At 49.9% G+C, this 23016-nt stretch overlaps 9 protein-coding genes across 9 annotated transcripts; 4 read left to right on the forward strand and 5 right to left on the reverse strand.

Annotated features, from left to right (window-relative positions):
* Window positions 1-691: 691 nt before the first annotated feature.
* On the forward strand, window positions 692-1675 carry T069G_04659 (uncharacterized protein; the record flags this gene model as incomplete). The annotated part of the gene is made up of 3 exons (XM_056171869.1): window positions 692-703; window positions 760-868; window positions 936-1675. 3 exons carry the CDS (start codon window positions 692-694, stop codon window positions 1673-1675), a joined length of 861 nt encoding a protein of 286 aa, XP_056028727.1.
* Window positions 1676-1883: 208 nt separating this feature from the next.
* T069G_04660 (uncharacterized protein) lies at window positions 1884-2528 on the reverse strand (the record flags this gene model as incomplete). The annotated part of the gene is made up of 2 exons (XM_056171870.1): window positions 1884-2090; window positions 2199-2528. 2 exons carry the CDS (start codon window positions 2526-2528, stop codon window positions 1884-1886), a joined length of 537 nt encoding a protein of 178 aa, XP_056028728.1.
* Window positions 2529-2972: 444 nt separating this feature from the next.
* On the reverse strand, window positions 2973-3857 carry T069G_04661 (uncharacterized protein; the record flags this gene model as incomplete). Its single annotated transcript, XM_056171871.1, has 1 exon — window positions 2973-3857. One exon carries the CDS (start codon window positions 3855-3857, stop codon window positions 2973-2975), a length of 885 nt encoding a protein of 294 aa, XP_056028729.1.
* A 1767-nt stretch (window positions 3858-5624) lies between these two features.
* T069G_04662 (glutamine synthetase, catalytic domain-containing protein) lies at window positions 5625-7353 on the reverse strand (the record flags this gene model as incomplete). The annotated part of the gene is made up of 4 exons (XM_056171872.1): window positions 5625-6151; window positions 6212-6294; window positions 6353-6696; window positions 7222-7353. 4 exons carry the CDS (start codon window positions 7351-7353, stop codon window positions 5625-5627), a joined length of 1086 nt encoding a protein of 361 aa, XP_056028730.1.
* Window positions 7354-12331: 4978 nt separating this feature from the next.
* T069G_04663 (uncharacterized protein) lies at window positions 12332-13350 on the forward strand (the record flags this gene model as incomplete). Its single annotated transcript, XM_056171873.1, has 4 exons — window positions 12332-12408; window positions 12475-12661; window positions 12740-13026; window positions 13089-13350. The coding sequence occupies 4 exons, from the start codon at window positions 12332-12334 to the stop codon at window positions 13348-13350; spliced, it is 813 nt and encodes a 270-aa protein (XP_056028731.1).
* Window positions 13351-14958: 1608 nt separating this feature from the next.
* On the forward strand, window positions 14959-15480 carry T069G_04664 (uncharacterized protein; the record flags this gene model as incomplete). Its single annotated transcript, XM_056171874.1, has 1 exon — window positions 14959-15480. One exon carries the CDS (start codon window positions 14959-14961, stop codon window positions 15478-15480), a length of 522 nt encoding a protein of 173 aa, XP_056028732.1.
* A 1507-nt stretch (window positions 15481-16987) lies between these two features.
* Window positions 16988-18061, forward strand: T069G_04665 (uncharacterized protein; the record flags this gene model as incomplete). The annotated part of the gene is made up of 1 exon (XM_056171875.1): window positions 16988-18061. The coding sequence occupies one exon, from the start codon at window positions 16988-16990 to the stop codon at window positions 18059-18061; it is 1074 nt and encodes a 357-aa protein (XP_056028733.1).
* Window positions 18062-19010: 949 nt separating this feature from the next.
* On the reverse strand, window positions 19011-20027 carry T069G_04666 (metallo-beta-lactamase superfamily domain-containing protein; the record flags this gene model as incomplete). Its single annotated transcript, XM_056171876.1, has 2 exons — window positions 19011-19742; window positions 19824-20027. 2 exons carry the CDS (start codon window positions 20025-20027, stop codon window positions 19011-19013), a joined length of 936 nt encoding a protein of 311 aa, XP_056028734.1.
* Window positions 20028-20906: 879 nt separating this feature from the next.
* T069G_04667 (s1/P1 nuclease domain-containing protein) lies at window positions 20907-22028 on the reverse strand (the record flags this gene model as incomplete). The annotated part of the gene is made up of 2 exons (XM_056171877.1): window positions 20907-21810; window positions 21898-22028. The coding sequence occupies 2 exons, from the start codon at window positions 22026-22028 to the stop codon at window positions 20907-20909; spliced, it is 1035 nt and encodes a 344-aa protein (XP_056028735.1).
* Window positions 22029-23016: the final 988 nt, after the last annotated feature.

Genomic DNA, 23016 nt, shown 5'->3' on the forward strand with positions numbered 1-23016 from the left:
TCATAATGGGTTGGCCTTGCGTTTCTATACCCGCACCAATTCGGACCAACAGGGCCGTTGTGGCTAGTAACCACCCATTGAGCAAATTAAGCTTGTTAACAAAGAAAGCTGTCAGCACTCAATGGTGGGAAATTTCGCATAGCTTCAGCCACTGGAGAGCTGTCAATTTGCCGGGGAATTAAAGCGCTGCCCAAGCCACTCAGCCGAGATCTGCACCCGATGCGGTGATTCCAAATTCTATGTGTCAAGCTTATATCAGCGCAACGTCGCTCTTCAAGCACGGCTGCAACTCTCTATTTAGTTGTTTTTGTTTAAGCAAGGGGGTATACTTTCGAGGGTTGCGAAAGTCTCATATTTGGTGTCTCGTTCGAATCGGTCGAAAGGTCTCTTGGCAGGTGGGATTTCTGTTCGGACGAATGTGAAATCATTTCGCGATGCGGCGATTTTTGAAGTCGCTGACAAAAGACATATTGAACATATATATAACTAGAATAGCATGTAGATTTTTGTTCAATTAATTAATCAATTCAACCTGACCATCAGTTCAAAAAAGTTCAAACGTCATAGAATACAGCAAACAGAGAGATTTACTCTTGTCACCCAATAAGCGCGCGCGCAAAATCACAGAGTTCACAATTACAGCTGCCCGACTTTTCTTCTCCAACCCGGGCTCCAGCACCTCCACAAAATCATGGCTCCTCAGGTATGCATAACTCCTTCATCCTAGCCATGCTCAGTGCTAATTATATCTCTCTCCAGTTTACCGTCTATACTTCCGCAGCCTCGCAGTGGGCCCAAGTGGCGCATCTGGCATTGGTCCAGAAAGGCGTCCCTGAAGACAAATACGATCTCAAGGAGATCGCCCTCAGTAAGACCTAAGAAACCAAAGATTGCCCGCCTAAGCACATGTGGTAATAACATTTGCAATCATCTAGTGACGGGCGGAAATTTCGATCCTGAATATATCAAAGTCAACCCCAACGGCACCGTGCCTAGCCTCACTTCACCATCGCTCGACAAGCCGCTCATCCAAAGTTTGGACGTTCTTCGATACATTGACGCGTTTGATGGAGAGAGTGTCTTGGTACCTTCAGATCCCGCCGTCAAAGCTAAAGCGCAGCCCATACTCGATCTTGTCCACTCGGATGCTGCATCGACAAATACGATTCTCCTCCTCGCGAGAGACGACGAGGAGATGAAGGGGAAACAGAACAGCTTCTTCAAAGATTTCGTGGGCGCTCGACAGGAGAGACTCGAAAAAGAGCAGGCTGCAGACCCGAGCCACCCCTTCTACGGACCCAAGGTGCAGGAGAACGGCGGCCTCAACAAATTCTACACCACCGAGATTGGAGAGGAGCACAAGAAGTTCTTCAAGAACTCGGACGATGCCTACAAGGAGTTTGCTCAAGTTCTAGACAAGTTGGATTCGCTCCTGGTTCTACCGTATGCAGCTGGGGATGCTGTCACCGAAGCTGATTTCCATGCTACTGTTTGGCTGGCACATGCGTTGTTTGGAGCAGGCACTGATGCGACTCAAATCCAAGATTTCAGCGTTCTGGAGAAGCTGATTCAGAAATCAGTCCCAAGCTTCACGATTGGAGACAAGACGAGACAGTGGTGGGCTTCCATCGCTGCCACTCCTGCATTCAAAAAGGTGTATCCCACATTGCATTAATGGTGGGTTTGAAAAAGGAATTGCATGGTAGAGTGGCCATTGCAAATGCTAGCAGTACTAGAAGACATGTTTGCGCGATGCATAATCTTGCATAATCTTGCACTCCATGTGGGCGTCAAACCCGATCGCTTCCATAGATAAACTCTGTATATCCCTCCAAAATACTAAGTCACATGTTCCATCTTTGTTGATGCCAACAGATAATCCATCACCACCATCTGAAATCGTCCCTGTTGTGGGGGGTATCGTAGGGGTCGTATTCTCCTTCAGCTTCCTTGGCAAGAATATCGGCCGAGCGCTCTGGCGGAGAGGGGGGAGTATCTTGCGAGATCGAAAGGTTTTCGAGGCTGGATGCAACATCGGCCAGAGTGGCCGAGTCTCTGCTCGAGCCAACGTCTTCGATGACATTCATGTCCTTTCCAGAATATATTAGAGCTACTAGCCAACTAAATTCAAGAAAAGGGGGGGTGCTTGAGGTGTATCGAAGGAGGCACAAGATTGTGATTCAAGGAGGGAGACAAACCGTGGTAGCTTCCGAACCGGATGCCTCGTTGCGAGATGCCTGCTCTGGCTTGTTGTCGTGGCCATCTTGGCTCTCAGTATCCTCGATGATCTTGATTTCGATCTCGATCTCGCTCTCGCTCTGGTTCCAGACGATCTGACCAAGCGGCGAGGGAGGATGAAGTCGTCTGCCGGGCACCAAGAGCTCGATATGTGCGGCCCGAAGCTTTCTGGTCTGCTTGAGGTTATTCGCAAGTCTGACCATAGCAGCTGCGGATTGACGACTCAAGCCAAAATATTCGAGCTCGACCTCCACCTCCTCGAGGCTCTTCATTCTCTTCTTCTCCGACATAGTAAACAAACAGAAATCTCAGCTAGATGGCGGATTTAAAAAGAAAGAAAATGACGATACATCAGGGAGCAGAAAGGGAAGTTGATGATTTGTGTGGGAGGGAGGTTGTTTGTTGTGGTGAAGGTGTAGCTTGGAAGATTCCGAGCCATAGGGCAGCTGCTAGGAGAAAAGGAACGTGGAAATTTCCCAACACGTCGGGATACACGCGTCAAGTTCACTTTCTACGTAACCAGTATTTACGGCATCAAGTTTCTAGTCTTTATTTTCTCAGTTATTACAATTCAGTGCATGCATAGATTAGGCTTTCTATGGCAAAATTAAGTCCTCTTCTCGAGTCTGTATCCATCCAACTCCGTAAAGCACAAAACCCCTGAATCACTGTCCATCAACCTTCCAAAGCCACATTTGCCATCCTCCAACTAGAAACATTTGAAACATTTCCGCTCAGTTTTGAACCGTGGCGGCTTTGAGAAAGTTCTTCGCGGCTGCGATTTGGGGCAGGTTAAGCTTCGTCTTCATTGCTTGGGGGACCGCTGGTTTCTGTCCCTGGGGGACCACCGGTTTCTGTCCCTGAGAGACCACTGGTTTCTGTCGTTTGACAGGACTTCGGGATTTGGGAGAGCCAATGTGCTTCTTACGCTCGGGAGTTTTGGCCGGGGCGTTGGCCCAGATGCTCGCTTGAAGACCGACCTTGCGGCCGAGACCACTGTTGTCTTTCTTGTTCTTCTTACTACTCTCCTGAGACAAGTTGCTGGCCAAACTGCCATTACTACCATGGGTGGCGTTGCTTGAGGCTTCCGAAACATTATCGTCTGCAACTTCTTCATGAAGGTCGGCAATGTGAAGATCTTTGGAGATGCCATCGTCTTTGATCATATCCGCATCTGACACAAGCTTGGTAATGACGGGAGTGTCTTCACTCGTCTCTCGAGTGGTTAACATCGTGTGGTAAGGACACTCGTTTTCGCCATTCCACAGACTCTTGATAATCTCTTTGAAGTGCTGCATGTCTTCGGATGACTTGACAGCAGCTCTGGTAAGGAGAGGCGAGTCAATGAGCTCCTCATTAGATCGTCGATCGCCGATTTCTTCCTCTCGGGCAGTGCAGGCCACACATCGGATTGATTTCAGTGATGCAATTGGGATGCTCAGGGTGGATGGGACAGTCTCGAGAGCACCACAAGTTCCCACAAAGCAGATGCAAGAACCGGTAGCCTTGTCACAGACTTGACGGCGATCAACTACCTGATGGAGCTGTCCGCAGGTGAAAGACATGGAAGGTGCCTTTTGTGGCGCACAGATCGCGATGGTCGTATACTCCTTGCACATCTTGGAGTCTGACGCCAGGAAGGAATGGTCTCGTGTGGTCGTTGATGATGGTAGGCTTGATGATAGCTGAGATGATTGTAGATGATGTAAAGATGAAGAGTACAGAGCTTCTATACAATGCTGATAGAGAGGTGGATATGATTGAAGAGTGGTGAAATAAAAGGGAGAGAAGAAAGAGGGAGAGGAGGAGGAGGAGGAAGGGTAGAAATCCAGAGAGGTCCTTGAAAGGGGCATAGGGGAAAGCTCCAGTGTGCTGCTAGCAGGTCAATGAGTGCTGGAGCCTCCGTGCACAGCGGTCTAGTGAATAGCACGCTGCTGAACTTCCGAGGCTCTGGGCTTCATAAAGATCAGACGAAGAATCTGAGTTTTCCATCCTGCATAGCAGCTGTGGATCGTTTCCCTTGGCAACTGAAATTGCATTGGTCGTACTCGGGAACGTATCTTGAGATCCCCATTGAAGCCGTTTGTCTGGGTGGAACTGGGCAGAGTGACTGGATTAGATATGGAGTATCGTGAGAAAATTGCATCACCACTGCTTCAGATAAGGCGGTAGGAAACAAAGGATACACTTGACTGTATTGATGTTCAACTACCTAGGTACCTACTTATTAGTAATAATTAGCAGCCCGTGAACAAGCTTGCAGTATGCGAAAGAAGGAGTGGCTTTGTTGGTTTCGTATTTTTCGATTGAATAGCGAGAATATTTCCACGACAGCAAGTTCTATGCATACAACCCATTCAAACAGTTACAGGCGAGATGCCAACAGAGCAGACACATAGGCATCCCTTGAAAAAAAGGCGAAAATGGTATATCGTGAGCTGAAAATCGTGGCTATGGAAGAATTTCCTGGGCTTTCCGTGATGTCATATCTCTAGACATTGATCCAACGCCTTCTTCGCTTCTTCGTGCCGTAGTCGCAGATCTATGACCAAGTTCGATTTGGCCATACCTGTAATCTATAAGGTATGCTACGATACAAGCCATCTAATCGAACAATTAGATAGGCTTTTTACAAGACATGCCACAGAGCAGTGTCAACAGCCACCGACCCGCCCTGTCGGGCCATCTTTAAAAAAAATTGCAGTGGCTACCAGCCAATTACTACGCCAAATAGCATTGAAGCAACAAGGTTCCAACTAGGTACTCAACAACCATTATATAACTCATAAAGCTCTTCAAAAAGACTCAACGAACAATAGTCTGTGTATTTCTTCATCAAATTGTCCAGAGTGAGGCTGCTTCAAGTTGTCTATCGCGTTGTGGAGCTCTCCGATAGGGGGAGATGGGAGATGGGCTCAACAGCCACAACGCCCGGACTGGGATGTCGCGATGGGAAATGATAAGGGTTAGACATGGGTATTCCCCAGATTTCTTCAAGGCTTGGAACAAATTAAGCTTAAAATCCAGCGTGAACCCTTGTCCCTTGGATACGTGAAGTCACAGGCACAGCATGGATCAAGAAAGAGGCAGAAAGTAGTGAAGTGTAGGTGCTTGTTATTAAGCCCTCAATGTCGCATTGGTAAAATGAATCTAAGCCGCGTACACAGCTAGCAATGTCTAATAGTCGACTCCCCCGGTCATCATGATATATGTTGTTGAAAAAAAAAACCCATACGCCAAACCATTTGTTCCCTCAAAGTCATATTAAGTGCATCTCCCTAGTATCCGTAATGTTACATCCCCATATGTAGAATTTTCCTCGCCACGCTACACATCATCCCCTCAACTCCCCACAACCATCCACAGTTTCTAAGTCAGAGAAAGACTTAGGCCTTGCCGAAAATTGAGGTCATCAGGATCTTGGTGACACGGTAAGGGTCAGCGTTGGAGGCGGGACGGCGATCCTCGAAGTAACCGCAGCCACGGGCAGCAGTCTCGCGAGGAACACGGATGGATGTGCCACGGTTGGCAACACCCCAGCTGAACTTCTCGATGGAGCCGGTCTCGCAGTCACCGGTGAGACGGAGGTCGTTGTCCTCACCGTACTCCTTGATACACTCGGCGTGGTGGGGCTCGAGGGCCTTGAGGGCCTCCTCGATGTACTTCATGCCACCCTCCTCACGCATCTGGTTGGTGGAGAAGTTGGAGTGCAGACCGCTGCCGTTCCAAGCACCCTTGATGGGCTTGGGGTGCAGGGAGATCTTGACGCCAAAGTCCTCGGCGATGCGGGCAAGGAAGAAACGTGCGATCCAGAGCTCGTCGCCCATGTTGATGCCGACGCAAGGGCCGACCTGGAACTCCCACTGACTTGAGAGAACCTCGGCGTTGGTACCGGAGATGTTGACGCCAGCATCTAAAACCTGCATTAGCAAACTGTTCCAAAAGCAACGTCATGATGCAATCCAAGACTTACACAGACAGGCCTTGTAGTGGGCCTCAACGACGTCACGGAGGACGACCTTGCCGCTGCCTACACCGCAGTAGTAGGGACCCTGACTGTACCAAGAGGTTAGCTTCAACTATTTTCCAACGTCATGTGGAACAGGTGACATACGGAGCAGGGAAACCGCCAACGGGCCAGCCATAGGGCCTGTCATCGTGGTCGAGGAAAGTGTACTCCTGCTCGAGACCGAACCAGGGCTCGAGAGCAGCGTTGGCCTCCATGACCTTGGCGCACTCATGGCGGTAGTTGTACTTGTTGGGAGTGCCGTCGGCGTTCCAGCACTCGGCGAGGACGATGATGTTGGGAGAGCCACGGAAAGGATCGGGGTAGACGGCGGCAGGGCGCAGGTAGACATCGGAATCGTGACCAGGAGCCTGGCCGGTTGAAGAGCCGTCAAAGTTCCAGACGGGCAGATCCTCGGGGGTGTATTCCTTGTCCTTGAGCTCAGGGAGCGTCTATCGCGAAGAGAGTCAGCAAGCTTGATTTCATTGTCTCGATACGTCACAGGCGCGAGTCATCGCGTCACCCCTTTTGATGATCAATTGCCAGACCCGACGCTTGCCGAGGCAGGGCGAATCAAGTCATCACAGGCCGAGAACAGACCCAGACAGACCCTGAAGCGGGTCGCCCGTATTGCGGGTTTGGTTCGGGGGCTGAGTCAAGATGCCAGAAATAGCAGCGATAGCCAGACCCAATAGCGACATGACGAACCGCTACTAGGCAAACTATCGCTGCTAGAACGAACATCGAGCATCCAGCAGAAAGCAAGCCAAGAGAATAGCCACAGCAGCCAAGCTGTGGCGTCATGATTGCTTCCACTCGCCCAGGCCGAGTCGCCCCCCCTGTCCGAATTGTTTCCCACTAAGGTGGCGGGGCAACGGGACAAGTCGGGGGGTTTTGCTTTTGCATGCATTTTGCGATGCACAATGCAGCTGACGGTGACAGGGGTCGAGATAAGGAAAAATGTTGGAGAAACTCACCCTGGATTTTGATCGAGTCTCGCCGGTAGAATCGATCCAGACGTACTCGGCCATGATCTTGCCCTTCTGGTCGAGCTTCAGGTACTTGTTGAGAGTCTCAGTTCGAGACGACAGAATTTCCCGGTTGGCCATGATGACGGTTGTGTGTGAAGTTGTTTGTGGGAGAAAGAAAAGATGTGATGATGTAGTGGGGAAGATTGAATGCGAGCGGAGTGCAGTTCAACCAGCTGTATATATACGAATGTATACCGGTATATGGGTATTTCAGAAAAGACCAACAAATGGACTAAAAATGAAGCAATCAAATGGAATGCAATGCAGTATCAACAATCGCTGCCTTGGACGGACACGGGCGGCGAGGGTTTATATGTGTTTGGAAGCATCAGCGCCAAAGAAAAAAGACGGAACCGGGTACCTTCACGTTCAGCCCCAGAGTCGGGATTTCCCCCCGTATTGTCGCACAAGTATGGAGTACACCATCATGGAGTACTTGCTGTGCTAGGGGATGGGTATCGCCACATGAGGCCCCAGTTGCTGCTATCTTGGTGCCACCTAGTGCGACCGGCATGGGGCCAAGCAAGCCCAGATTGCACGGTACCGGTACACTGATGACGAGGGATTGGCACCAAGATCTGCTGGTACAGGTACGGGGTCTCTGATGAGCTCATGGATGGAGAGTAGCGGTACATGTGGTGGCTGTACTGTGTTCAAGGCCGTGGTAATACCGTCAAGAAGGTTGCAGTAATGAGACCCAAGGAGAGTTGAGCCACCACCACCACACACGGCCTTTTACTTTTTTGCTTCCATGTTTTTGTTTCTTACGTTTCTTTTCATGTGAACTATTCTCTCTCTCTCTATTTGCTTACTATACGCCTCACACTTATCCCGTCATCTATCCGGCCACAACCAACTGCATCCTCTCACCTTTCTTCCGGTTGAGCGAGAGACAACAAGAACCCAGCCACAGCAACGATCGTCCGTTCTGGCTTGTGAGAATTGAGAATACCCGGACCCTTCCCAATGGATACCTGGCCTCCGGTACTCGGTACCTCATTCCCAGTCCTCTCCCTCCCTCGACACTGTACTCCATCCACAAGTACCTGATAAGGGGCCTCTGGCAGAGGCAATTGGTGGCTGCTCGACCGCTAGTCTCGGCCGGTTCTGGATGCTGAGTGGCTGCACGCCCCGAGGCTTTGCTCATTGATTTGTGTCATTGCATTTGATTGCCATGGACCCTAAAAATTTACATAAACGCCTCACCAAGTTTTTCGACGCCGCGGTGCTGGAGCCAGTCGCTCTGCTCCGATTACCATCCGATGACTCGCGATATGACTGGTTTCTGTTTGTGGTTTTGAGTTGTTTTCCCACGATCTGGCTATTTTTCCATTTTGCGGAGATGCAGGCGTGATCAATTCCAGCAGGTCCATTACTTTCATGTTGCTTGGTACTCGTTCCTACAGGCAAGGTACATGTAGCATCCATCAGTCTGACAGACAGCCTAGCCCTCCGATGCATGTGCGTCCTGGCTTTAGTAAGGATTACATGGATACATGCCTTGCTCAGATCTGACCTTACATACAGTAATCCAGGTTTAGTACAGTGGTGAGTGGCCAGATATTACTACAGAACACAAAAAGGGCGCCACCGCATGCGGATAAAGCAAAACATCAAAGTTGACACTAAAAGTGAATCCAGTTTCTTCCTTAATCCTTGACACCAAGAGTGGCTGGTGAGGCTGTGCGCACAGCAACAGACTGAGACACCTTCACTAACCGTACAACCGGTACTCGTACCTACGAAATGGGGTCAAATGGATCAGAATGCTATCTTCATGCCAGCGACGGCGTATCCGCGCCTTAGCTCAGGTACTCCCTTCCACCGCATAACGAGATCAAATATTACGGGCCATGGCATCAACCAGCTGCCGGCAGTGCTCCTTGGTTCCAGGCGGTGCGATGAGCCGAGAACGAGCGTCGGCCACGTATTTTTGGTTTCTTTTTACGTTATGTTTTCGATGCTGGATCGAATCGGATTACGCCGAGTGTATGTCAGGGACGTGGCACGACGCATAGGCCCAGGAACCAGAAGAAGAAGAAGAAAGGAGAGAAGCCAGGCTGCCTGATTGTTTGTACGTACAAAGTACTCCCGTGTCTTCTTGGCCTACGCCGCCATTCGCGTGCAATGAAGAGTACGAGTAAAATCGTATGGACGTATCGTGTTGTATCGTATCGCCCTGCGACGGACGCGAGAGGGCATCCACCTCTACAGCCGCCTGTGGCCGCGTGCGAATCAGTGCCCGTTTGCATCCACAAGCGGCAGTCTGACATGTGAGCACAGTGCAGATATTGGCTACTAAGATAACTAACTACGAGTAATACTTTCTTCGGTCGTTGATGCCGAGCTCTGCCCTTTGGCTGATTCAGAGAAAACAAAACAAAAACTAGGGAGACTCCGAACGACGAAGCTGAACCGAGGACAGAATGACGCTTCCAGCTTGGCTTCTTGTCTCGGTTCAGCGCTGTCGGCTGCAGTTTGAGCCGTTTGGGCTGCCAAACCAGCGAGTGCTCGGCCAAACACATGCTCCCTGCAAAACGATGCGACTCTGCTCACGGCAAAAGGGAAATTAATACCTCTTGCAATGCACCATTAGACCGTGGCTAGTGCAGAGAAAAGAGACATTCATCAAATGTCACCAAACGAAGGAAGAGAAATAGACAAGGTATGGTATCGTAGTACACCACACGATGTTGAAACCGAGCCAGCCTTGCGCGAGTGTGAGACGATTTGTGCCACATGCAAAAGAAAATCCTCGCATTCCCACCAACTTTTATCCATCGATAAACGCGCTTGATAACCGCTTTCATGTACATGTAGGCCAATTTCGCTCCTTTACTCCGTCTGCCCGTCTCCTGTCTAATTTAGAAACATCACGACATGAGCTCCGTACTGTACCCGAGTCCATTCAAACTACGGAGTACAAGTACAAGGGCGCGCGAGAATCTCCAAACATGTGCCCAAAAGGCTCACACTAGCCGCCACATACCAGGGCTGCTTATCGTCAGATTCTTATTGGCTGGTCTCCCCGGTCTCTTCCTAATTCTCATCCATCAACTCAACATCTTCGCGCACGCGCCCACGCCCACACAAGGACAGAAATCGAGCCAGGGCTGACCCCGAGTTTCTGGCCGCTGGTGGGGGCTCTTGGCTTGCTTGCTGCCGATAATGGGATGACAAGAGATGCTCCCGAGTTCGATAGAATGGAAAAGCCTCCCCCATGATCTTTGGTCCCCCTCCCCGAAATCGCTCACGGAGCGGGAGGTGCCATCTCCATTACGGGTCTCTACGGAGGCTTGCAAGCTTTGGGAGCCTGTAGCGCGGCTGCAATCTCTTAACGCGTGGGGAAGCTATTTTGTTTGCCTGAATTGCAAATATTCCGGTTCGTCGGCTCTATCGAGCGAGCAGGCACATGTTGCATGTTGCAGATGCCTCCCACGCAGCGGCCCACGAAGCATATCTCTTGGTGCCCTTCCAGGCTCGGCGGCTTTTATATATCTCGCAGGCGAATGTAACATGTAAAAGATTGTGCCCCCTCAGATTGGATGCCATCGTGACACCACACTGTGGGCGAAGAGATAAAGTGGCAACCTTTTCGTGTTAGGAGCTATTCCGCTCTCGGGGGAACGAACGATTCTATGAAATGAGGCAAGAAACTGTGCAAAAAGAAGAGCCCTGTCCGGTCAATACATATACCGATCCGAGGCAGACCGCTGCTTACGGCATCAGTTCGTTCATCTCTGTTGGATCGAGCCGAATCCTTTAGTTCGTTGGCAGTTCATTGGCAGAGGCTTGTTTCTGACACATGCAAGTGGCGCAAACAAAGAGCCCAGGACACGAGCTGCGCAGCCACTCAGCAAGCCATTCAACAAAAGACGCCAAAGTAGGGCGAGGCATTGTCCCAATGTCTAGTTCCGAATGTGTACGGATAGTTTTGTATCTTATGTTGCCTCTCTACCTATTCCTATTCAAGGAACGAGACAAAGTTGACGAGTTCTCGTCAAAAATGATGAGAGGAATTTGATATCACTTCTTTCTTCCTGTTGCTTGACTAGTAGTAAGCAAGATGATATAACACGATCCTACAAGTGGAGGCTCTTTTGGTCGTGCTGTCTCGAATTCGGTATCTCCCGACAGATTGGCTCGTGTTCTTCGGCTAGCCCCGTGAAAACAAACAAACTATCGAATATTTCCCACATCTATCCGCAGTTCATGCAGCGCGAGCAGGCCATGCTATTTCGGAATGCCTGACTAACATTGCCATGAGGCCTCATACGCGTACCGTCGACGAACCAGCGTAGAGCCTCACATTTTTAATAAACTTCCCGTCTACAATCTCGGTTTCGTCGCATGCATCGTGTCAGCCCTTGGGAGGAAGGCTGGTCTATTTTCAGACACAATTGTCGAGCTCGGCCCATCGGTAGCTTTAGAGCTATCCCCTAGTAGATGGAACCGCCTTTACTAGAGCTTACTGCTTGGAATCCCCCTCAGAACAGCTTCATATCCGACTGTTAAGGGCATGAGAGAATGTTGGCCCGGATTTGCTCGCTCTTTCTGCAAATGATTATGTACGAGAGAAATTAGTTCCATTAGTTGTTGTCATGATATGAGTCTTTTTTCGACTTCCAGACTAATCTCTGGGGTGAGATATCGTGCGCTGAAGATGGCTATGCTAACAGTTCACCCAGCACCTACCAACGCCCCGTCAGCGTCATTTCCTGGTAGCCCAGCCCAGGGTTTTCGATGCAAGCCAATCAGCCCACGTCATGGAGACTCAGTTCAAGTCTGAAAGGATTGATCAGCCCGAAGCCGAATGGAATCACGAATCAGGTTCGGACAGACTTTGGGGCTAGTACTGCCCCTGTCATCGAGATTCCAGCTGTAATAACTGGAGTTGCCTTGTAATTCAGCATGGGACATTGATATATTAAGGCCATGAGTTGTCAACTATGGCTCTTGTGCTCTGTAGTTTTATACGCTCTAGTTTCCACAACTCTCTCAACACCAAAAGAAGCCATCGTCGTTTTAGCATCCGTTCTATTTAACTTAGTCCACTATGTCTCGCCTTATCGACAGACTCCCTACACCCGAAAAGGTGAGGGAGAAGGAGCTAATTGTCTTCAGCCGCAGCCGGTATGTTCTTTTGGTCTTTCTGGATGTTTTAATGTTATCTATCTAACGCGTCATCGATCTTCTTAGTGTTGGAACTTTCTCTCTATATCAAGCTCTCCAGATGCTCGGATACAAGCCCTACCACATGTACGAAGTTGTCCAACAGGGTGTCACCCATCTCCAGCTATTCGAAGAGTCTCTGCGGTGCAAATACCTGGGCGCTGGAAAACCATACGGCAAGGCCGAATTCGACAAGTGGCTCGCCAACTACGATGTGAGCTTAGCTCCCTCCCTCATCCCCATACGTTTGACTTGGGGGTTATATATGCTAACCAGATGAAAACATCACTAGGCCATCGTCGAGATCCCTCAGTTCTTCATCGAAGAGTTTATCGAATTCTACCCCAATGCGAAATTCATGATCGTCGAACGCGATGTCGACGCCTGGGAACGATCAGTATACAACAGCATCGCAGAGCCCATCGAGGCGGGAAAGAAGTTTCCTTTGAATGTTATCCAATACATTGACAGCTTCATCAAAGTATTTGTTACTCTTCATGATGCGTTTGAACAGGTCATGTTTCATGGAAAGGGCCTGAGAGCGGGCATGGAGGATGCGAAGAGAGATAACATCTTGGAGTATGTCCCCTTTCCATTCTGACGTATATGCGGCGGAAAGCTAACGCCGTACGAAACTGCAGCGCCGAAAAAGTGAAGAGATTGGCTCCAAAGGACCAGCTTCTGGCATGCACTCTGGAAGGCGGGTTTGGCTGGGAGCAAATCTGTCCGTTCCTCGGCAAGGAAATTCCTAAGCAGCGCTACCCTAAAGGTAATGCGCCGGCCGAGTTCCAGGCGCTTCTAAAGAACGTGATTGGGCCTCACGTTAGAAACTCGATGCTCAAGGTGTTGGGGACGGCACTGGTGCCTGTGGTCGGAGTGGCGATGTTGACCTACATGAAGTAGTGATGGGCAGCGGATGGATGGTGGTCGAACTGGTGGGATCGATGGTGTTTGTTGGACTTGTGAATGGTTATCATGGCGTATACTATGTTGGGATCTTTACTGATGCATGTCGGTGTTGGGCATCTTTGGCACGCATTTTTATTTCGTAAATGTAATGAACCGGCTGGCCGGGCTCGAAGTATATCATGCTTCAATTAGGAGGGTGAATGGGGCGTGGACGGATCCCTGTTTTGTCAGCTCGTTTGTGCATCTTGTCTAACACAATGCTACATATGTGGGTAGATATTTCAGGGTATTTCAAATGTTATAAATGGAATAGAAGGCTAGATATCGCGGATATCTTCTGAATCCGGACTGTGCCGTATTCTCACTAGGTACATGTACTGACAGGTTGCGATAGGGTCAAGTATGTTGGATTGCCTTAGCGAATCCCTAGAGAAAATAGAGCCACCTTCAATGTTCTTACAACTCCTCAAGTATAACTTGCCTAAATTATTAGGGTCATTGTTGTCTAGGTGATTGGGCAAAACCTTTTCGTAATGTGAACGAAAATTGTAAACGTGCAAGTAGAGTTTACAATTACGAGAAAGAGACAACCTTGAACGTTGGCCCTCACGTGTTGCCATGATCTCAACACGGTGCACCGAGCTTGTGCAAACTTGTCTCTTGCACCTCTTCTTCTCACCAATAGGCGATATTCCATTCATTCCAGGAGGTGGTTTCATTTATTCTATCGTTAATTCTTGACCATTAGCCCCCGAACTTTTATTCAACCGCATGAACACCAAACCCGGCGACGGCAAGATAGCCGGCAAACAGGAAGCGAAGAAAACAATGCCACCTAATATGCAAAGGACGAACTCTCCATTCGCAGACAATCCATGCCCTACGCATACGCATCGTCGCCCTGATGTTGATTGCATGTCCTGCCGACAATATATAGCTACACGTATTAACCGAAATCTTGCAGCGCCGCCCCTGGCCTCTGCATCGAGAGTAGCGGGAGCAAGGCACCAGCCCCCGGGACCAGAAGCAGCTGCAAAGCAAGATGGGACCAAACTCGATCCAAGCGTTAACCTTAACCTTGACTTTGGGACGGATAATTGCTTCCTAATACAGTATGTTTGTCGTATTCCCTTCTTGATCGCGATCACGAGCTGACGTCTTCTAGCACAGCGCCCTGTTTATATTGCACATTCGGTTTAGTAGACGGGGATCCCAGATATCTATGCCGAGTAGATTCCTGTAAGTCACAAACTACGCCTCTAAATAATGATTGCTCTACTAATCTGACACTGTCCAGTTGCCAACAACGGGTGCTGTGTCGAATGCAACTTGGCTCGGAGAAGGTGCACTCGGGTGAGTTGTAACCCCCGTTGAGTGCGATTAAAAAGACTAACATGAGGTAGATTGGCTTCAAACCTCTTACGGATGAAACCGTCAATTTGATGATGAGACGGAAAGGTGCCTGTGTGCTTTTCACGAGTGAAGGGCGTACGGAGAAGACCAAGGCAGTAAGTAGAATGACCTATTTGATGGCCCCGCGCTTATATATTCGTGTGATACATGCAGATGCTCGACCTGATGCAATGTGATGCAATCGCATATATGGTGGACATGTGGAAATGTGGAATGTTTTTGGAGCTCCTGGATTCTCATGCGCAATCGACTGGCCCTGCGAAGAAGGTGACGAAGACGAAAAAGAAGAAGAAGGATGGGAATCCCAAGTCCGAGTCCAAAGAAGCGAACACCGATAAAGAAGCGAGCCCCGTCAAAGAAGCAAGCATCGACAAAGAAGCAAGCTCCGACAAAGAAGCCAGCCCCGTCAAAGAAGCAAGCCCCGTCAAAGAAGCAAGCATCAGCAAAGAAGCAAGCATCAGCAAAGAAGCAAGCATCAGCAAAGAAGCAAGCATCAGCAAAGAAGCAAGCATCAGCAAAGAAGCAAGCATCAGCAAAGAAGCAAGCATCAGCAAAGAAGCAAGCATCAGCAAAGAAGCAAGCATCAGCAAAGAAGCAAGCATCAGCAAAGAAGCAAGCATCAGCAAAGAAGCAGACATTGACAACGAAACAAGTGCCGATGAAGACGCAAGCACTGACGAAGACGCTTCAGGCGGTGCCTCGATTCTGTGATAGACTTCCCGGAGGCTCCTCTTACGACTTGGACATGACGTTTTTCTTTGGCCTTTGTTTATTTAGAGCGAGGATATGGTGGCAGAGTACGAGTTCATAGCGAGTGCATTTTGTCTAGCGAACACTAAGGTAGTATGAATTCACATACCTAGCAGCTTACATGATATACGAAACCTTATCCATCTAGATGATGCCGATCTATGCGGTAGAGATAGCAGTAGTCGATGATTAGCAGAGAGTCCGGATTATAGTGGATAAGCTAGCAAAAGATACCCGTGGACGAGACGAGGGTAACGATAGCAATAGATACATGTACTTGAAGGGCCAGGGGGATGAAGCGCGCTTCCTCTGCATCTCACTATGACACATATGTACATAGACAGCAACAGTAATGGTTGCCGAGATGCTGCAGACATGCACGAGTACCCACTCCGCTAATTAAACAAATATAGCAGGCTGTCAGGCCCTGCACGTGTTGTGTGTGCTTTGTCCCGCTGTCTTGTCACTTTTGACCGGATGCCTTGATTTTGCCAAAATAGGGTTATTGCTCTGCAGCTCTGCGCAGCCTATGAAGACTCCAGCATGCCTTAATTGCGGAATCCTGGGTTTGTTGATTTATTATTAGTGCAATGGCGCATCTGACTACTATGAGACAATAACATTATGGCGAAACTTTAATCCCCAGTTGTCTCAAAAGATGACGGACGGACAGGGGTTCGTGGCGCCCGTAGTGATTAGATTTGCCTCATGCCACTCTCGGAAGCCAGATGCCGCCTTATCACAAATATAGCAAGGAAAGCACCCATTAATCCCAAAGAGTATCCGTTTCTGTGATGGAAACGGCTCTTGGCAGCCATATCCGTGAGTACGGCGCGTGTGGAATGGCGCTATCGTGGTGATGGAAACTTGCAGCCACGGCTAATTCGCCTGGAGGTTCGATAAGTGCTTGCTCTAGCGTGGCAACCAAGACACAACCTTGGCAAACAGACGCACCTATGAGATTCCAGCCTGGACGACCCCCGGCCAGGTCCCCGCTCCCGTGCCGACGGAACGGCCTTTGACTTTTAACATTTGACGCTTGGCGTGGCCGAGTCGGGAAGGTTGCATGAACCTGAGCGTTCCGAAGGGAGAAGCTGGCTTTGGGTCGAGGGCTCTCGATTATTGGAATTTCATGCGAGTGTTGGCGCTGTGAGTGGGTTTTCGAGAGGGGGAGAGAGCAGGAGGAGGTTCTTGGCAGTCTAAAGGCCCGAATCTGAATCTAAATGCCGGCGGAAGTGAAGGCTGCCAAGTGAGAGGGAGCACGTGTAAGTTGAAGCCCCCTCGATGTGATGTTGGGGCAGATTCATCCGGTAGTGGATGCATGAGTGAGAGAGAAAGGGAGTAGCAAGGATGATTGCACGTATATAAGTCGGTCCCCGTGCCGTCTTGGCGATGGGAATCTGGAGGACGCCTTCATCTGCTTGTCTTATCCAGCCCCCCGAGCTTTGTTGGAGCCATCTGTCTCACGATGAAGTCGGTCCTTGTTTACCTCACGTCCGCGCTGGCGACTCTGTCGCTGGCCAGCCCCGTCAAGAACCTCCGGGCCGAGCCGACTGATCTGCCGCGTCTGATTGTCTACTTCCAGACGACTCACGACCAAAACAACAACCCCATCTCGATGCTGCCGCTCATCAACGAGAAGGGCATTGCGCTGACGCATCTGATTGTGTGCTCGTTCCACATCAACCAGGGCGGTGTCGTGCACCTCAACGACTTCCCGCCCGATGACCCTCACTTCTACACCCTGTGGAATGAGACCATCACGATGAAGCAGGCCGGCGTCAAGGTCATGGGCATGGTGGGCGGAGCTGCCCCCGGATCCTTCAACACACAGACGCTGGACTCTACGAACTCGACCACCTTTGAGTTTTACTACGGCCAGCTGCGCGATGTCATCACCAACTTCCAGCTCGAAGGCATGGATCTCGACGTCGAGCAGCCCATGAGCCTGGCTGGCATCACGCGCCTCATTGCTCGCCTCAGGGCAGATTTTGGCCCAGACTTCCTCATCACACTGGCACCTGTTGCGTCGGCGCTGGAGAACAGCTCCAACCTCTCTGGCTTCAACTACAACTCCCTGAGGGCTGCGCAGGCCTCCAACATTGACTGGTACAACACACAGTTCTACAGCGGCTTCGGCAGCATGTCGACGACGAGCGACTACGACCGCATCGTGGCTAATGGCTACACGCCCGACACGGTTGTGGCAGGACAGCTGACGACCCCTGATGGAGGCGGTTGGATTCCCACGAGCAACCTCAACACCACCATCATCTCGCTGGTTAACGAGTACGGCCAGATTGGCGGTGTCATGGGCTGGGAGTATTTTAACAGCTTGCCCGGCGGCACGGCCGAGCCATGGGAGTGGGCGCAGATTGTGACTGAGATTCTGCGTCCCAACTTGGTGCCTGACCTGAAGATTACTCAGGATGATGCGGACCGTCTGCAAACCGCTTATGCTGACAGCGTCAAGGCGACGGGTAAGGATAAGAGCTTCGTCAAGAAGCCGTCGGTGAATTACCATGCCATGGTCAACGCTTAGGCGTGAAAGCTGAGGCTATATATATATGTATATACATTCATATGCTGGATACAATTGTTTATATATCTAGATGACTGCTAGCGAGATATCCATGAAGCAAGAATGAAATTGAAATGAAACGAGATGCATAGACTTTTTTTTCGGTGCATGAATGCAGTGATTGTTTACTGTAGTAATGAAGAATAGCCTGATGTCTTGGTTGGAATCAAGCATATGTCTAAGTGTAACTAGGCGATCCAGTGATCGCCTTGCAGGGGGTCTCGCAGCGTGTAACCTTGCATATGCCGGGGTGGTCATCTGGGCGACGATCGAGGTAAGAATCGGGACGATCATGAGACGGTGTGATGCACTGGATCAAAACGGTGCAGATCTTTTGAGACATGCTTTTGGTTGGCGAGAGGGGTGGTGAGAGGGCCATTGTTGAGGCATCTAGAGGCCATGCACATATGCATCCATAGTTTTCTTGAAACTGGAAAGAAAAACGAGGTGTGATTTATGTTATACAAGCAAGCCGAGGTCAGAAAAAGCGAGACCGCAAAATGATTAAGTGCATACATTCAACAAGATAAGTACTTGGCTGGTTTATTAAACTGACGCAGTATAAAAATAATACTCAGTACAAGTAGTATATAAAAATAAATATAATAGCGGCTGCTAGAGAAATATAGATATAGTAGCAGTTACTAGAGAAATATAACTATAGCAACAGTTACTAAAGAAGTATAGATATAATAGCAGTTACTAGAGAAATATAGATATAGTACTCCGTAGTAGATGCTTAAAGAGTTAGGATTTGTAGGCGTAATATTTGGGGCGCGTGTGTTCGTAATCTTTTCAGTCTCGGTTTTTCTGTCCCCCGCTTGACAAATACACTTAGTGATATGCGCCTGTCCTACATCAGACTATGTACTTTTTCTGCTCAACAGTCTTCCATCATTAACTCTCCATCTCACGCGGCTGTTGGTTGCAATCTCTCCTGACGCATTGCACCCCACCATGCAGACTCCCGCCACCCGTTCAAGGACTCGGGATACTCAGGCATCTTCCCCTCCAGACTCGCATCGTGAGAAAGCGCCACGAATACAGTCTCGTCCTGATCTAGCTTCCTGAGCTTCTCAATGGACTTGAGCGCCACAGCTGTGTCTTTATGCATGCTGGTTCCGCCAGGGCATCCTGTAAGGCTCACTTGACGGCTGCCATTGAGCAGAGCGCGATGATGACAACAATCACCACCCAAGATAACCCATTCATCGGGCTTTGTTTGAGCCAATCCAATGACATGACCAGGGAGATGGCCTGGAGTGTCAACAATAAAGAAGCTACCGTCGCCGAAGAAGTCGTGAACGTGTGAGAAAGGGCCCAGGGAAGTCCATTTGTCCTTCGTCCAGCTCAACTCCGTGTAGTTGTCACGATCCAGGAGCGAGCCCAGCATCGTGGAATTCGGGTTAGTGGGATACGCTGGCAATGCAGCCTCTTTTGTTCCGGGCCCTGTGATGTAAGGAATATCGGGAAATGTCGAAGGGTCGCCAATGTGGTCAAAGTGAATGTGGCTAAGTACGATGGCACTTAGGGAGTCTGGCGCGATTGGACCCTCGGAAAGCAGATCGCGCGCATCTTTGGGGACTTGGGGCTCAAAGATGTGATCGATGGATCGATTGAGTGGCGGAATGACATCTAGATTCTAAACGTTTGAGATAGGGTCAGCCTGGGCCATTGTTCTCTTCACATATAGGATACATAGAGTATTCAGGTAAGGACGCACCTTTGGCATGCCAGCATCAAACAGAATATTCTTTCCCGATGGATGGCATATGAGGAAGCTATAGTCAGGAAAGCGGCTTCGTGCTTTCATAATATCATCATCGCCGTCTTCGAACAGCCATTTGTCGGGCAAATGTACCCACCCCGTTGGAAGGGCGTAGACTTGGACGTTTTTGGGTGAGGCAAACGAGGATAAGAGACCCATGACTAGAGAGGACAAAGAGGGGTTTTTATGAACAACTGAGTCAATTAGATAAGTGGTGAAGTAGATTTACTGGAAAACATGTCCGGATCTTGCTTTATTATATGATTCTCCAGAGGGCGTATGGTAAGAGCACCTCCGGCTTCATTACGGGCCTGGGGCCGGACCGGACAAGTTCTCGACCCCGTAATCCCCGTTCATCCTTGGCTAAGCTATATGTATTATATGATATTTCTCGGGTTTATAGACCGCATTTTGGTTAAACTGACAAGGACGCGGCTGCGAGCCCGCTTTGGACCGGATGCCACTGGTATGCTGTGACAACTCGGCGCCCTGTGACTCAAATCCGCCCGCTTCGGCGTGAAATGACTCCGACAAAGAAACAAAAAACAAGCAACAAATAGTCCTAGCGACAAGTTTCGGACATGAATCAGAAGCGATTCGGACATGTTCAAGCATAGTCACGGATTTTATAGATTAGGTTATACAGTTTCCATGGAAATGACTTGGTCTTTCTGACTGTCAGCGCGGATAGCGATGTGGCGTAACTTGCATTGGATTTAGTGCATACAATGATGGTGAGTTGCGACAGGGGCTTGTCAGACGCTTACATGTACTTGATATTTTCTATATACTGCGTGATGCCCACCGATATTTTGCTGGTCTTCTTATAATACCCTTTCACTTACACGTTTAATGAAACACGTGAGCCCATGGAATTTACGTGGCAGCGCGATCGACCTTGGCAACTTGACTGTTTCAACTTTCTTGGTATCAACTATAGACTTATGACTATTCAACCCAATTTCTATCCATTTGAAGCACCCCATTTTTTAAACGACAATCCACCGTACGCCCCATCTTTAAACTCATCAAACCACTTTAGTGCTTGTGCTCATGATCATGGTCGGTTCCGCAGCATGAACCACCCATAGCGGCTCTCGCAAGCTGAGCACGAGTAGCAGGACGAGCTGCAGGCAGCAGGTCTCGGCCCATGAGATCAGGCAGAGAAGAGGTATCACGAGCCTCAACAGAGCCCTCTTCGCGCTTGGCAATGTTGGAGGTGTAGACCATGTTGAGCCAGTTGGCCAGACGGTATCCGCCCTTTGCAATCTGCAGCTCGACGGTGTCGATGACGGAGTTGTAGTAAGTAGGGTACAGGTCACCTGTTTGCAGGGCAGCAGCGCCGTTGGGCATGACGACGGTGCAGACGAGGGCGTTGGCATCGGTGGCCCAGCGAGTGGCGGTGGTGATGACATCGCTGATGGTGTCGCCCTTGATCCAGCTTGCGGCCTGGGACTTGTAAGATCCAGAGGTGATTTCGCTGATGAGCGTGTTGGCCCAGGTCTGAGCATCGGTCAGGGAGTCGCCGCCAATGAGAGCCTCGGGGATGTAAGTGTCCCAGTCAGCGTGCAGGTTGTCGCTGTAGCCCTGGAACTTGACGCTGATGTCGTTGCCACCGACTTCATAGGCCTCGTCGTGCAGGGGCTGCGTGATGTCGCCTACAAAGTGGACGAGGAACTTGAGAGCCTCGGCGGTGTTGGCCTTAGACAGGCGGCCGTCTCCAACTCGCTGGGTGTAGTTGGCCATGGCCGAGATGGAGCAGCCACCACTGCCGCAGTCTCGGTCATAGTCGACATTGCATGAGGATGGGGGGTTGTCCTCAGCGTCGATGAAGTGGAAGGGAGCCGAGAACTTGCCAGCCGCAGTGGTGCGGTAGGTGTCAGCCCAAGAGGCGATGCTGGCCAGGTAAGAGCTGGAGGTGTCATTGAGAACTCCCTGGGCCCTGTTGTCTTTCGTCAGTATCTTTGTCCATTGCTCGAAATCATTTACACCAGTTTCCACGACAACTTCATCGACATTGCACACTTACCATGATGCTGTGGCAGCGTTCAGATAGTGCTGCGCAACGTAGGCGACGGTTGCGTGGCCCAAGACCCCCCAAGCATTGGCTCCCTGGAGCGTAGCCAGAGTCACCAAGGCGACCTTTGAGATGGAAGACATTGTTGTGATGATATTTTAGCTGGGCTTAGCTTTGCAGATCAGATGGATCTCCCCGAGGTCTTGGCAGATCCAGTGGCGACGAAAAAGACCGTCATCTTGGCAAGCCGGGCATCTGGTTTTATATCTTTTTATCATAGTCTCATTTTTTCAGCTTTGCCAGTGTCGACAATATCATCCCCAATCTTTTCTCTCCCTTTTTCTCTCTTAGAGCCGTATCAGGAGCCCTATCTCGACCACGACTTATCCAGAACCGACCTCATGAGCTTCCCCGCGGCCTTGATGCCCGTTTCAGCAGGTCAACAGGATCGGCATTGCGCCTGGCCGGCGATTCGGCATCTAGCGGAGCTGCCTCGAGGGCGCGCATGTGCCATCTTGATAGTGTGATAGGAGGATAGACGTGCGGGACTTTTGACTGCCCTTGTGCTGCCCGATTTGGCTTCGGTCTGCGAAGTCTGTGTGTGTCTGAATGAACGTAGACGAGCCGACACTAGCAGAGTGTTTGGTGCAAGCAGGGCAACGAAGCGAGCCCTATTTCCCGGATATTTTAGATCTGGGTTGAGTTCGATGGAAGATGCGGCAAGGCTAAGGCGGATGATTAATATACTCGTACATGAAAAATTATCTGATGAAAATAGAGGTTGAGCCTATTGAAGGCCAGATTCGAGGCGCGTGTGATGGCTTCCCTGTTCTAGACATTTCGCCTGTGGGGGCGCCTCCTTGTGCTCACTTTTATAGAAGTCTGAGTACACTATAGTAGATTGTGTGCAGATCTTGATGTTTATTTGGGTGCTGAGCCAGGGAGATGCCTATAACAGCATAATGTGTTGCTGTTTAGATGTAACCAGGTGGGCTAGCAGAATCTAGCATCCTATATTAGCAGCCAAGCCCGCCGCTGTTGTTTTGGTGCCGCTCCATCCACCGCTATTTAGGATGATTATGTAGGTTGATTCAATGTTATAAGAGACCTCGCAGCACATCCTCTCTTTAT

This window comes from Trichoderma breve, chromosome 3 (genome assembly GCF_028502605.1).
Source record: "Trichoderma breve strain T069 chromosome 3, whole genome shotgun sequence".
Lineage (NCBI taxonomy): Eukaryota > Fungi > Ascomycota > Sordariomycetes > Hypocreales > Hypocreaceae > Trichoderma > Trichoderma breve.